This window comes from Passer domesticus, chromosome Z (assembly GCF_036417665.1).
Source record: "Passer domesticus isolate bPasDom1 chromosome Z, bPasDom1.hap1, whole genome shotgun sequence".
NCBI lineage: Eukaryota > Metazoa > Chordata > Aves > Passeriformes > Passeridae > Passer > Passer domesticus.
This window is the reverse complement of record NC_087512.1, coordinates 1,417,926-1,434,083: the sequence shown is the minus strand read 5'-3', so window position 1 is coordinate 1,434,083 and position 16,158 is coordinate 1,417,926. Positions and strand designations below refer to the sequence as shown.

The following is a 16,158-nucleotide window of genomic DNA, read 5'->3' as shown; positions in this document are numbered from 1 at the left end:
CCATGAACCAAACACATCTTTAGGAATGATAAGCGAAGAGTCTCCACCAAATTCCTGACATATCTGAAGCGGCTGACCAAATTACAGACCACCTCTGAAGTGGAGGCATATAGACAGCTCCCAGATTAAATATTTCTGCACAAGGCCAGAAGAGGAACCATAACATTCCTCTTTGTTCACCACTGAGAAGAAGAATATCCCATTTTAGATAAACAAGATGCACTATCTGCTACTAAAATGGCTTTCTAAAATGAAAGGTAAAGTAATAGGAAGCAGAAGGTATTTTGATTTCAGTTTCTTCTGTAAAGTATTAATGGTTCCCATATGTTCCAAATCAGCTGGTAATGGTGATTTTTAGATTATTTATAAAAATGCAGAGGCAAATAAGTAGTTTTCAATAAAGGGTGGTCAATATACTGATGACCCTTATACATTCACCTATTTTTGCCTCAGTGATAAAGCACACAGAGATTATGTGTACTTCCAGAGTAAACTGAATGGTCCGAATCCTGAGAAACAGCCCAGAGCTAATGTGGTTAGGTCTGTACTGAAGGTAACCTGGGGGATTCCTGCTCTGGTGGGGCTGCAGAGGCATCCCCAGATCTACCTGTGCCTGTTCCTGTGCCTATGCTGGTCTGTCCTCCACCCCAGTGCCATGCTGCCAAACCCCAGAGGTCTCCAATGATGAAGTCCCTGAAAACCTACCACAGTGCTTCATTATTCTTAACCTTGGAAAAGCCTTTCCTTATGACCTGTGAACCCACAAGTATGTCAAAGAGATTATTCCATTTCCCTTCAAAGCATTTAATTTGAAAAATACCACATCACTTCAGCAAATCAGCACCTTCAGAAGCTCTGTTTTCTACAGCTCTCATTTCTACCTAGAATTTTTTTCATGGTTCCAGCTGAGTATGAGCACAGGTGTGCCCAGGTGGGCGATGGCCCCTGGGCTGTGCCAGCCAGGCTGTGACACAGCCCCAGGGCAGTGCTTGTCCCCTGTGCTGGCCCTGCTGAGGCACCTCCAGTGCTGGGACAGCTCTGGGCCCTCAGCACAAGAGAGACACTGAGGGGCTGGAGCGTGTCCAGGGCAGGGAACGGGGCTGGGAAGGGGCTGGAGGCCCAGGAGAGGCTGAGGGAGCTGGGAAGGGGCTGAGCCTGGAGCAAAGGAGGCTCAGGGGGGACCTTGTGGCTCTGCACAGCTCCTGCCAGGAGGGGACAGCCGGGGGGGTCGGGCTGTGCTCCAGGGAACAGGGACAGGAGGAGAGGGAACGGCCTCAGGCTGGACCAGGGGAGGCTCAGGGTGGATATTGAGGAAAATTCTTCATGGAAAGGGTTGTCCAGCCCTGGCAGAGCTGCCCAGGGCAGTGGTGGAGTCCCCACTCTGTGGAAGAGTTTAAAAGCTGTATGGCTGTGGCACCTGGGGACACGGGACAGTGACAACCTGGGCAGTGCTGGGGAATGCTTGGACTCAATGGTCTTGAAAGTCTTTTTCAACCTAAATAGTTCTGAGATTCTAAACCCAGAGTAATCCAGCTAAGATGTCACCAGTGAGATTAGGCTTAGAGGACATCTCTGGGTTATTCTTTGCTTGTATACACACACAGCATTGCAGCAGATGCCTTTTTCTATTTGCACCATCAACTACTCATTATTACATCCCCAGTACATTCTCCAATTAATTCTTCTTCAAATTTTTAGCCTTTTCCCCTCTTCCATGCTTCCTTTTGGTTGATGAGTACATTATGTCCAACTGAGTAAAAATAATAAGCATTTAAGTCTTTCATGTCATATCTATTTTATACATTCTTGACAAGGCAAACTGGCAACTGTTCTGGTGTCCAAAATTCATTACAGACTTTACATATTCTGTATTTTGGTCTGATTTCTGCAGCATTAAATATTATCACACTGTCTGTTAGTATTTCTCTATGAAATACAAATCTGGACTACAGTTTACGGCCAGAGAATCTTTCATCAGCTGGTGGATAGAATTTGCCGGAGCAGAGGGATGTCAGAGTGACACAGTGCATAACAGGCACCTACTGCTCACATGAATCTCTAGAGCTATCTGATGATTGGAACCCTAGAATTCCAGAATGGTGTGGGCTGGAAGGAACCTTCAAAGGCCATCTAGTCCAATCCCAATGCACCTTCTCCTAGACCAGTTTACTGCAAGCCCCATCCAACCTGGCCTGGAACATTTCCAGGGATGGGCCAGCCACAACTCCTGTGGGCACCTTGTGCCAGGGCCTCACCACCCTCCCAGCCAAGAATTCCTTCCCAATATCCCATCTATCTCTGCCCTTTGGCAGTGAGAAGCCATTGCCCTTTGTCCTGTCACTACATGCCATTGTCAAAAATTACACTCCTGATTCCACTGCAGCATGGGTACAGATAATTCAAACATACTTTGCTGTCTATGACCAGAGAAAGCACCAAGAGAGGGAGACAGGATGTAGCAGAGCCCCTGCAGACACACTCGGGGAGCTTCAGAAAGGTAATTTTTCTTGACCACTCTTGCATTATCAAGAGTCCCAACATGTACCATTTCTATCTACAATTTAGACAATTTGGGCCACAAAATTTCATTGATCACAACAGCCTGAAAGCCAACACAGCTCCCCAATATACAGAAAGTTGGTGGATGCATCCCCTTCTGAAAAACCAGCCTTGGTCACAGGAAAAGCCTGGCCAGCTCACTATTCTATCTGAAAACAGGCTGGGATGGATGCTGAAATAAAAATATAAGAGCAGGTCAATAGGGAGATTCTCATCATGAGTATATCCTCCCAGCTTTCAGCAACAAACACTTTAGAAATTCATTGAGCCAAATCTTTAAGATTTTTTTTTCTGACTCCTTTTAGAGCACAGCTACATTTCAGACACCCACATCGTCCCATACAGCTGTGAGGATGGAGCTCCCAGCTCCACCACTGCAGACTAAAGCCTGGTAAGTTCTTGGAGACAGAAACTCATTTTGGTTCTTCTCAGATCCTGTCCACATGGCTCCCAGACAAGCTCCCTGCAATGTGTACAGTAAAACTGACATCAGTGGCAAACTGATTTGCCACTGTTTCAAGGGACAGCAAGACCAGTGGCTGTAGCACACGTGGCAAAGACTGACTCTGTATGGTGCTGCCAATACTGTGTATGAAGTGCAGGACGTGACAGGGTAGACAAGGAGTCAGATGAATCTCATCTTTTATTCAGATCTACAAGCCTGACAGCTCTTACCACTTGCCAGATGGTGACAGGTACATTTAAAAAAAAAAAAAAATTAAAAATTTCTTTTTTTGACATCCTCGCTTCTCTAACAAAGGAGCTATTTAAAAATTCAACATGCTCCCTTGGAAAGCTTTAAATAGTTTCTGAATGTAACTGGCATTATGCTGTAACCCAATATTAAATAGTTTTGGGGAGGAATTGTTTAAATTGTTGAGGAAAACCTACATTTAACTGTTACAAAGGAAAGGACGTGCTGCTGTCTGTGGGAGGCACAGGGCTGCAAGCAGAAGGATCTGGCCACCATCAGTTATCCTGGATGTGGGCAAGTAACCAGAGAAGGTCTCTATCTCAGTCAGGAATGTAGACAACTGTTATCTTCAGTGCACCATATCCTCTTTATACAACTTGAAGACATCTTGTTCTAATCATCCAGACAGTATCATGCTGCCTGTAGTCTGCAGCTGCTGAAAGTTTGGAGAGTTTTGAGCTTCAAGTTCTCCACTCCCCAAAGTCTTGCATGACCAGAAAATGTGAAGAGAGAACAGAAGAGGAAGGAATAGGTACAGAGCAGGATTTCAGTTCAATATTTTAAATTATTTTCCTTTATGGGCAATCAGATATCTGTCAATCTCTGTAACTAAAAGCAAATCAAACCAAAAACTCTGTAGATTACTAGGCACAAGAATATGTTATTCACTGCATTCACAGATTAGCACCCTCCTCAGCCCTCCCTTCCAGTATTTTGCACCCAGTGGTCATCGTGTGGCTTCAAACATCGCTCAGCTCTGCAATTATTGACTAGAAGACAGACAAAAATTTGTAACACTTCAAATTTTTCTAGCAGAAGTTCAGGCTCTCAATATGAACATTAAAACTACTATCAGATGCAGAAATAATTAACAACTGTTTCCCAAAGTCATACTCCACTGGTAACAGCTTCTTATCCACAGCTATTTTCTTCTGTTTTCTTCTAAAATGTTTCCCTATGCAAGGGGAAGGCTGTTGTGAAGGAAACACCTGGCAGGTGGAAACAACACACATTCAGATACAGACAGGGAATAAGACAGCTGAATGCCTGCGCTTCAGTTATTCAAAATTAATTCCCTATAATCATTAATAGGCTGGTGAGAGGAGTAAGAGAAAAGAAAAAGGATTGCTTGATGATGAAAATTAGGTTTTGCTACCCTGAAAAGTAGGTTTCTTACAAGGGGCAGTCAAGAGAACATTGTTCTCCCTTTGGAGGAGAAAGATGTGTCCCAGCTTGGGAATTCCTTACCGGAGGCATCTCAAAATCCCTCTGATTCTCCTCAGTTAAAGATGTGGGAAAGGGCTGTTAAAGAAATTAGAGGCTTGGAACTAAATGACCTTTTAAGGTCCCTTCCAACCCAAACCACTCTGTGTTTCTACGCTGCCCAGAAGGCATGTGCAGGCCCAAAAAACAGACAAGAAAAATTCAACATTTCAAAACACACTAGTAAGAAGTGATTAATATTTTCCACCTCTCAAGGCTAAGAAGAGCTCACATAACCAAGTGTAACCATCTCTGAAGTCACGTATCACTCACCAGGTCTATATTCTGCATGATGTCCTGGAAGGAGGGGTGAGTCCGAAACTGCTCGAACAGATCGCGCTTGTAGAGCAGAGCGTACACCAGGTTGGGGTTGTGATGGAGGGAGTTGGTCAGGCAGGAGTTGATGATCTCCAGCATCATTCGAATCACCTCCTCAATCACATTCAGGTCTTGAGCCTTTAAGAAAGGAGTGAAAGGTCAGTGTGCCTTTTTCCATTGTAAAATATTGAATAATAAAGGCAGCGTAAAGGTAATTATTACTAATAAAGCTATTAGCTAGTAATCTCTCTATGGTGAGCAAATCTGGCATCCATGTGTCTGGAAAGGAATCTGTTTTCTCCAGTAATCATCAAAATTTTAATTGAAATGCATCATACTAGTACTCAGTGTCATAGCTTGGTTCTCCCAACAGGAGCCATGACATAAAGCATTACCATATTGTAATCAGTCAAATTCATAAGGATTAATTGAACACTTTTCAACCCTTCCTATTCTATGTAAAACACTTCAGCATATAATTAATTGATTACATTTTCTGTTGAACCCCTATGCAGGAAGGAGGGATAGGGAAAAGGGAGAAAGAGTAACAGAGAAATAAAAAACAGTGGGTGAAAGAGAAAAGCAAAGGCAGGAGAAGGAAAACTGACTGTATCAAACATCACTGCACCTTCAACATCTGTCACTGTTCCCAGACTCCTCCCCTTTGACTCTTTTAAAAATTATTTTCTTGGCATTGAAGAACACTTGTAACAAATAAAAAAAGTAATCTCCTTTTGTAGTGCACTAAGCCTTCACACTAAGATCAACTTGTGGAGCTTTTCATTTTGCCAGTGCATTTGACAACTCAAACTTCCTAAGCTGAACAAGCATGTGAACTCCTGCCAGCTGCCTGGATTTCCCTCCCTGAGTTCCACATCAGGATATGTCCAATGCAGTTACTCTAACTGCAGAGCTGTCTGTCCTGCCTTGGAATAGGGTAAAAAAGGGCTCTTCTAACTTGTATGTATCACTTAGGCAAACGCTGGACTGTGAGACTTTACATGTCTGGCAAGAATGAGAACCATAATAAACCAGCTTGAGTTTTTCTGCTGGGTATGAACAATGAAACCACTGACACTTCCTTTTGCTGACTGCCCTCAAAGTTAATTTTCTGAGTTATCATAAGGCACTTAAATTCTTCAGAAAAGGGCAGTACTTACAGCATTTGGTTGGGCTGCCATTCAATCTGCACACAGTTATTTTCTACTATTAAGCAGCACTGTAGGAATTCTCATGTGGCAGATGTATGTTCTTTCCAAGGCAGAAGAGAACACAGGAATTTTCATTATCCTCTTTAGACTCAATAAGAGCAAAATTCTTTGCTACCACTTTGCTCTGCCTGCTTTCAATGGAAAGCAAGGGGCATTTCTTCCTAGAAATGCAGCTCAGAGAATCCCAGAGTGGTTTGGGCTGGAAGGAACTTTAAAGCTCAGCCAGTTCCACCCCTTCTGTGGGCAGGGACACCTTCCACTATCCCAGGTTGCTCCAAGCTCCATCCAGCCTGGCCTTGGACACTGCCAGGGATCCAGGGACAGCCACAGCTGCTCTGGAAAACCTGTACCAGGGCCTCCACACCCTCACAGCCGATTCCTTCCTAATATCCCATCTGTGCCTGCCCTCTGGCAGTGGGAGCTATTCCCTCTTGTCCAATCTCTTCGTCCCTTGTCCCAAATCCCTCTCCTAGATGTGGCCCTGCAGAAGGCAGCACCATCCTCCTAACCGGCTGCTCCATTTCCTTTGTGACACTGAGGACCATGGAGAAGTGAGAACCCATCATTATTCCCACACTACAGTCTGGTTATCCCCAACCCTTGTCTTCTACATGTACAAGGGAGATTTAAGTGGAAGCTTTTTGGAGCTCTTGTTTGAAGAGGAATATCTTATGCACACATTCCAATAAAATTCCTTCTTTAGCAATGATACCTGACAGTGAAGGTTACAGATTTTTTTCTGAATGTATCTCCTACTTTTTAATGACTTTGCCACCTAAATTAGCATTGGAGTGTAGCTAACAGTGATGGCAGAAACCCTTACAAAGCTGATTGCTGTCAATGGGATCACATTCTTCTATGACAAAAATAATCTTTACTTTCAAAATGCAGGTGGTTCCTCTGCCTGTTACCTCATTTTTGTGCTATGAAACAGCATCCCAGGTAGGTGTTTTCAAGGGTATGTAATGGAAAATATTAAACAAAAATAGAAATAACTGCTTCAGCTGGCATCTGAAGAAAAATCCAGACCTAACTCACCTGGGGAATGGTGCTTGCCTATCAACTCAGATTTACTGCAGAACATGCTGTATTACGGTATATTTTTAAAAGCTCTGAGCACTGGCATACTTCTGCCCCTATTGTAGCAGGGTGGGCTGGTGACCAAGACACTATCCAAAAATGCAGACTAGATGACTTTTACAGAAATATTACGATTACGAATCAAGTGAGATCTATCCAGTTACCAGAAAGGTAACAAACCACACAACTACTTTTCAAACACTAAATGTCTTTTTAATAAAAGGTGTTCAGCTTAAATCCCAGGCATACAGCTAATTGAAACAGAAAGCATTGCTAACCATCTTCCAATAGGATGGAGACTCTGCTAGTGATCAGCTTCAAACAATGAAAAGGTTGAGAGGTTATTGCACAGTAATTAAATTTAACATTTTTAAGAGCTGATGGACAGAATCAACCATCTGTATTTCAGCTACCACATTGCATGTGCAGAATCCGGGACCCCTCCCATGAAGAAAAATAGGAGATATACTGAAGATTTTTTACTCACAACTGACTACACAAAAAAGAATTTATAAGAAAAACTATCTCCACAGAAGATAGAGAAGTGGCACTGAATCCCTGTATTGCACATACATTATCAGGAGAACTGTCTGCTCCTATAATTAGAGATTTAATCATTCCTAAGGGTTTAAAAGTTTTCAAAACAAAGGGAAAAAACAAGCATAAATCCAAGGACAGCATTTGGATGAGACAGTGGAGAAATGCTAATAAAATGCCATGTGGTTTTGTTGCTCTGTATCATCAGTATCAAGCTACAGACCCACTGCATCCAGACATGGTATCAAGACAGGTATAAATAAAGTAACATTTTGTTGTTGCAGTTTATCACCTTGTGTATTGCTTTCAGAGCAGCTGAACACAGCTGAAATGCTGAATGTGTGTGGCCAAGACAAGGACTAACACATCATCCTCAGCAGCCTTGTAAGACCATTTTTTATCAACTGGATTAGCTGTTATATGAAAATAAAAGTCAAATATTGATTTGTGAAATGTAGACATGCTTCAATCTACTGAACAGTATATTTAAAGGAGAGGAGTTAAAAGTTTCCTATTGCTTACAATTGACAAATTCAGTGTGGCACTCACATTTAAAATTACTACAATATTCCTTTACAAAACAGGGCTTAGATAATGCCTCTGTCAACATCGATGTCTACCAGTCCTCCCACACCTATTTTTTTTTTGTTTATTCCCATAGAAATAATTATAGCCATCAAAAGATGGTTATAATTATTTCTATGGGAATAAACAAAAAAAAAAGAAAAGTGAAAGCTAAGAGCTCAGTACCAACTCTGTGAGACTAAAATCATGCCTGCAAAGGGGATGGGAATGTAGGCACAGCCCTCACATTACTGTGGGTAGTTCTAGGTAGTCACTTCATGTTCCGTCTCAGGAAAGAAGTTAAATGTGGTGCTTTTCTGCAAAGATTCTAACTTTTAAGGCAAAAAAGACAGATGTTTGGTCATGTTCTAGATGCACAAGATATAAACAAACCAGCCAGTGACAGCTAAAAGACAGCCAGGTACATGTCTGGGTAGTCTTTTGTTAAAAGTAAAAAACAACTAATCATGCCAGAAAAAAGAGAATGGAAATAAGCTGAGAGGATGCAGGGGAAAACATGATAATTGAGAACATTATCTGGGGAAAAACAATTTCAGTTTGATAAACACTATCAAGGAACAGACAAAAGTTCAAAGCCAAGGCAAACGATGGGCAGAGCTGGATGTTCCTGGATCTGACCATCCTGGAATATTGCTGCTTTTTTTACTGCAATACATTTAATAATTAGCATGGTATCCTCCTGGGCAAACACTTCCACAGAATTCAACACTTACATCCTGATGTATAAAACCACTTGAAAAGTATATGGCTTTTAAATATCAAGAGAAGTCAAGCAGCCTAACCATGAAACCCCAGGAATTTGCTCACAGTTAGTTCCTTACAGACATATTTACCCATCAAAAACAAATCACTGTCAGCAGAGGATGCAAAAGCTCAGTGTCACCAAACCTGTTTAATTTATAGTGCCCCATATCCTGGCCCCACACAATGGAACATTCCGAGTGCTCATCCTTTGACATGACATTTATTTTAATTATTGCAACCATAAAACACTGATTTTAAAAGTTCTATCATGAATGAATGCAAATCTCCACCCTCTAAATGTTACCAGTTCTGAGGAGATAAAGAGAGGCATGTCTTGTGTAATTCTGCTTAGTGTTGCATAACCATCCCCCGTGGTTTGTACTGTCAAATATAAACAGAGGCAAAATTATTCAGCTTTCTGTTTTATTTCCTCCAAAGTTAGCTTATATAGAAAATAATAGCTGGTTAAAATATGAGTATTTTGGTGACTTGTGATGCTATGAAATGGTATCAATAAGCAAAGGTGCACATGAGTTTCTCTTCCATGATTAGCTCCTTGATTAGCCCATTTTTTGACGAAGTCAAGCACTGCCCTTTTTCAGAGTGGTACCCAGGGTATTGCACAGCATGGATGGTGACAGATTTCTTAATGATATTTTGCATTTTTGATCATTGACCCAGGAAGATATGCAGCACACTCAGTCACAGGGTGCCCAGAGCAGCTGTGGTTGTTCCACCCATGGAAGTGTCCAAGGCCAGGTTGACCCTGGGATAGTGGAAGGTATTCCTGCCCATGTTCTGTCCTGTCCTGTTCCAGGGGTGGAACAAGATCAGCTCTAAGGTCCCTTCCAACCCAAACCATTCAGGAATTCTATTCCATGATTCTTAGAAGGATTAGTGAACAAACTTAAGACTTGTATCATGTCCACATGACAGTTACAAACTTCAGACTATGTATAACAGATATGATTATATATTTCTTTATAGCAAGTTGAAATTCACTTAAATGCAATGATTTGGTTTTCCTCCCTTTTATCTGGATATATAGTAAATCCCAATCCAAAGCAATGAATAATTGTAAGCTTAAAGAGGCCTACTTTCTAACTTTTTTAAAAATTGGAGATCTAACAGAGCAACTTTTCCTTTGTGGCAAGATCCACGTGAATGATGTTATGCACCATATGACTATGGGTACAGACACCCAGGTCACTTGTGTGTACTAAAAAAAGCCACATTTCTCACTGTGCATTCACATCACAGCAATTTTCCAGCCAAATTATACTTTCAGCTAAATAACTGCTAATTATATAGTTAGCACAATAAGCAGGAAGAACCTTATCTGCCTAAAAAAAGCAAAACCTGAGCAGGGATTGGTAAGAGAGTATGCCACAACTGCACAATGTAAATAAGGTAAAAGAAAACAACAGGGCAACACACTGTGCTGAAGTCTTAATTCAAAGAAACCTGACAAAATAAAGTGGAAATGTCACATGTAATTGCAAAAGAAATACTTGATGGAAATGCAGGCTGACAAAAAAAACATGTCCAAACACAATTCTGAACTTAACTGCTTATGACAATGAATGGCTTTTAGTGAGTGGGAACTTGCTGCCAGTAATAAAATGCTTTGACATTTGAATTTTCAAAAGTGCAAGTCGCTTTGTGTCAAAGTTTGGTGGCTTTAGCTCATTCTGACCAACACTGCTGGTCCCTATTCAGCGGAGCCAGGAGTGCACACAGCCTGTAAAAGCTGTGAAGCAGCTACTTAAAACAGCTGGACATGATGTAATAGTTTCCTTCCCAGGAACTCCACAATTCACAGAAGGAAAACCATCTCAGACTCACCACTCTCGCTGCTAGTTCTGAGTGACCCCTTAAGGACATCTGTTCCCTTTGCCTCTCTTTGCAACTCAGAAAATCCCAGGATGGTTTGGCTTAGGAGGGACCTTAAAAGCCCTCTTGCTCCATCCCCTGCCACGGGCAGGGACACCTTCCACTGTCCCAGGCTGCTCCCAGCCCCGTCCAGCCTGGCCTTGGGCACTGCCAGGGATCCAGGGGCAGCCACAGCTGCTCTGGGCACCCTGGGCCAGGGCCTGCCCACCCTCCCAGCCACCAATTCCTGCCCAGCATCCCAAAATGTGTGCCTGCCCTGTGGCAGTGCAGCCATGGCCTGTGTGCTGTCCCTGCAGGCCTTGTCCCCAGTCCCTCTCCAGCTCCTCTGGAGCCCCTTTAGGCATTGGAATATCAGGGAGGGCTGCACCATGTCTGTGTTGCTGCAGCCACACTGTGGGACCACCCATCATCTTCACAGCTGAGGCTGAAGGCCTCATATGGATGTAGGAATAGAGAAAAGGTGAGGGTGGAGGCTGCACAGGCAACTGTAATTATGGCTGCTCTCCATACTGAGCCCCTGTCCATGATGACTCACTATAGCTCTTCATCTGTAATATTTTCAGTGAGATTCAACAATTTGTGAACATAAATTATAAAAAATTATAGTCATAAACAACTACTTCCTTCATGACGCAGATATGACTATAAAGGCAATTTTGTCAGCAATGGGGAAAAAAACCAAAACCATACATACCCTGCACAATTAACAGATATCCAAAGGACTAAGATTGCCAAATTAACCCCAAATAGACAAGTTCTGTGATTTTTTTTACCAGGGAAAAACCGACAGGAAAAATTTTGTAAACTGTTCCAGATCCATAAGCTGCAGCCCCACAAAGTATAGCTGAACAGACAGTTTCAGTTCATTTACATCACGTTTTTTTTTTCATCTGGCTTCGTACATGCTAAAGAATCCTTCAATGAATTATGCTTTTGGACATGCAGTAGTTACTACTTCTGTCTGTAATGCAGCTATTCCAGATTTCAGGGTGATACTCCTCAATCTTTTATGAGGAATAGACAATAGATGCTACAGGGAATTTCACCTTGATAACATAATTTATCAGCATCCACAATATTAATGATATAAATTTCCCTTTCTCTTTATAGGGGAATATCTATAGTTAAATATTTTCAAATAATTTACTTTATTTTTAGTTGGTTTAAGAGAAGCATATGTATCTTGTTTGTATTAGCTTTGGGGAGCTTCCAAGAGAGCTGTCTGAATTTCCTGCACTTTCAGCAGAAAATAAAACCTTCAACAAAATAAACTTGCTCTGCCAAAGGAGGGGAAGAACAGAAAGGAATGAAGGAAGCTCACAAGAAAGCTGTTCTTACCCTCAGTGAGCAAAGCAACTTCAAAGCCAAGCCTTTGGTGACCAGAATCTTATCTTTATCTCTTTTACTGGCAATACTCTTTGGCTGTTCTATGTCAAGCTCAGACAACTTTTGGTAAAGTAGGTATTACGTGAAAAAATGCAGGGCCTATAGTGATTATAACCTCAAGAATTAACCCTGCCATCTCTGATCACTGCTTAGAAATGAAAGCAGAGTTGTCACACCAGAGCAAAGTTTGCTGCCAGACACTTTGCTAAATAAACTGTCCATCCTGACATTCCTCCTCTCCTTCCCAAGCAACTGGCAAGCTCAGAATGCAGGTTTTCAGCCACGCCAAGCCAGCCTGTGTGGGAGCACATTTCCCACGAGGAACACGAAGTTTCCAGCCCATATCCCAATGCCAACACCCACCACAGCCCATGACAAGGAGAAAATGCCATAATGTGTGTCCTGTCCCAGAGGAAAAGGCCCAGGAGCAGCCTGCTCCAAAGGAAAACACACCACAGGACACCTGCCAAGGCAGCAAGCCCAACTGCTTTCCTGCTCCAAAACCCTGCTTTCCCAACTTTCACTGGCCCAGGAAATAATGAGCCATTTCTGAGGACACAAATACAACCCAAGGAAGGTGCAGGTGCTCCACTGGTACTTCTTACATGACTTCACCATTCTGTGTTTATTATCCAGCTAACCTACAACTAATCCACTGCTCATCTCCTGCCCACCCCTTCACTTTCATCTCTTTCTCCATCCATGCCCTTTCTGTGTTTGAAATTCCAATCCTAAACCACGTCACTTTGAAATATTTTAACTTAGCCCCTACCTCCTTTAAAGGCAGACTCCAGAATCAATCAAAAATTACTGTAAAACTGCCCAGATTCCCTCAGTGCTTTACTGATTATTGGGGATGCTTCACTCTCATAGCCTTGTGTCCTTTTTACCTGTTTACTGAGGATTTTGCAATTCCCAGAATCACAGAAACCCAAAATGGTTTGGTTTGGAAGGTTTGTTGGCAGGGAAACCTTACACTAGACCAGGTTGGTCCAAGCCTCCCATGAATCAGATCAAATAACCTGATTTTCACCTGAACTAGCTTAGAAAATGCAAATTACTCTGGAAGATATCTACCCAGGGTCAAGCTTCAGAGACCCACCAAGAAGATTCAGCATAAGGGGGATCCACCACAATGCCCAAAATACCTGAAAGTCACCAGCTGGGAACTCAAACACTCCAAGACAGTATTCCCAAGCCATACACAACAATGACAACAGAATACAAACAGTATTTAATAATACTGCACCCAATCACTGTCTAAGATCCCACAAAACCTGGGAAGCAACTGCTACTAGAAGATGACAACATTCCTACTAAAAAAATTAAAACTGTGAATTTTTATTTTGTCATACTGTTCTCAAAATACTAATGAGGTTTTCTTGCTGTTGAAAGGAAATGAAGATTTCTCCATTTCTCCATGAAACTAAGCAGTATTCCCTAGAGCTATGGGAAGATTTTGTTTAGTTTGACTGGTAGAACAAGAAAGAACAAGTCCCATATGCAACCCCAACTCCACCATACAAAGGTAAAACAGATCGTCATGATACAGGCTTTAATTAACAGAACCAATCTACCTTGAGGAGAGTTTGAGGACTTTAAAGACATCCTTCAAGTGAAAAAGTTTCTGATTCCAGCCCTATACATTCAGCTCAGCTGCAAAATGTCACCAGCCAAACTGTCTGGAGAAGTTACACAGCAGTAAGTGCTGCAAGAACTGAAACCTTGACAATTATCACAGAATGATAACCATCACAGGATGGTTTGGGTTGGAAGGGAGAGAGACCACCTTGCTCCACCCCCTCTGCCATGGGCAGTAACAACTTTCTCTATCCCAGGCTGCTCCCAGCCCCATCCAGCCTGGCCTTGGGCACTGCCAGGGATCCAGGGGCAGCCACAGCTGCTCTGGGCACCCTGGGCCAGGGCCTGCCCACCCTCCCAGCCACCAATTCCTTCCCAACATCCCAACATCTGTCCCTGCCCTCTGGCAGTGGCAGCCATTCCCCCTGTCCAGTCACTCAATTATCTTGTAAAAAGTCCTTTTCCACTTTGTAGGATACCATCAGGAGCAATGCAGGTCTCATGTTAGACAAAATTTCCAATTTATGTATTAAACCTAACAGTTCTATTAATAGCAATGTAAATAGTACCTAATGAAATCTGTAGACTTTAACATATATCTTAGAGATGATTTCTGATAGCCCTCTTTGAAACAAGTGAGTGGTTCTCCAAAAACGAGCAAGTTTAACAATTTACTAGGAAGACACAGTTGCTAATACAGGCATTCATTTTTGTGTTTCAGTTCTTTGTTAACTCCAGATTTAAGCACCCTTGCCATATTTTAATGTTTCTTTGGAATGGGCACTTATTATTTTTCTCCTGTGTGATGTTAACTGAAGTACAGAAACACATATTTTTATCATGAAGAATAAGATGGCAAAACATCACATCTTGCAAATGGCCAGAAAAAACCCACCAATGAGCCATTAAAACCAAACTGTTTTCTTCAAGTTTTTCCTTCACACCTCCCAAACTTTACTACACATAACACACTACAGTTGCAGGAAGTAATTTATCCACCAGTACCCTATCACCCTGACTACATTATCAAACATTTTCTTCATCCTTGATATTATGCTTAGCAGTAGCAACTGTGACACTCTCTGTAAAAGTGTATATACAACTATTAGCATGTTTCCTCTGAACCACCTGCTGTCACTCAAGAAATTCACTCAGTAATTACAGAGTACACCAATACAGGAGTCAGCTCTGGGCCCCTCAGGACAACAGGGACATGGAGGGGCTGGAGCATTTCTAAGGCAGGGAACAGAGTGGGAGAAAGGCTGGAGCCCCAGGAGAGGCTGAGGGAGCTGGGAAGGGGCTGAGCCTGGAGCAAAGGAGGCTCAGGGGGGACCTTGTGGCTCTGCACAGCTCCTGCCAGGAGGGGACAGCCGGGGGGTCGGGCTGTGCTCCAGGGAACAGGGACAGGAGGAGAGGGAACAGCCTCAGGCTGTGCTGCTGGAAGTTCAACAGTAGGGAAAATTTCTTTCATAAAGGGGCTGTCCAGCCCTGGCACAGCTGCCCAGAGTGGAGTCCCCATCCCTGGCAGGATTTAAAAGCCATGTGGATGTGGCACTTGGGGACATGGGTCAATGGTAGCTTTGGCAGGCTGGGGGAATGGCTGGACTCAAGGACTTTTCCACCCAGACTTGAGAGGGCTTTTTCAAACAAATGACCCTACAATTCTATGGTCTTGCAGACCCACCTTCAGTGTCTAAGTAATTTTAATTGAGAAGGTATCAAAACAAACTGAATATATACTGATCCCTGACTAAAGCTGTCAACTTCACAGAACCTGAATTCCTAAGTTCTCATATGGCTCCTCACTCACTGATGAGATCCTGTGGTTCAGCATCTCTGCTGTGACGCAGCAAAACCATCAATGCCTTGGAACTGTTCTCTCCCACTGAAAGTACCAACCTGAATAATTCTGACCCTATCTAAGAGAAAAAACTTCACACACAAGACTGTGTAATCCAAGTCCACAATACAAACAGAGACTGAACAGAGTTTCCATAATTTCCATACTATCCAAGCAGAAGATTTTCCGGTCCTGATGTCAGTGGGAAAAGTCAGTGCTTCTCTCTACCCATCAGCCAAAAGATTCTGCATTCCTGCCCTTGAGGTGAAAATTGCTATTGAAATCTCTGTGGGAGGCATAAGAAAGTCAGAAGGGGTTTGCAGAGCAGACGTATCCATCATTACAATTTGGGGAATGCCAAGGAGGCAAGGGAATGGTATTACTGCTAAGGCCACACCTGTCCCTGCTTCCACAGAGGAAAACTCCTGATCTGCTCAAATACCAAAAATCCCTGCAAAGGGACACTG

At 42.7% G+C, this 16,158-nt stretch overlaps 1 protein-coding gene across 9 annotated transcripts in view; it reads right to left on the bottom strand.

Annotated features, from left to right (window-relative positions):
* The window catches only part of DYM (dymeclin), a 209,079-nt gene that overhangs the window by 38,316 nt on the left and 154,605 nt on the right, over positions 1-16,158 (bottom strand). For all 9 annotated transcript variants that reach the window (XM_064405419.1, XM_064405420.1, XM_064405418.1 and 6 more), the window contains one exon: positions 4,790-4,972. In XM_064405419.1, coding sequence (XP_064261489.1) covers positions 4,790-4,972 — 183 coding nt within the window. The remainder of the gene's footprint in view (positions 1-4,789; positions 4,973-16,158) is intronic.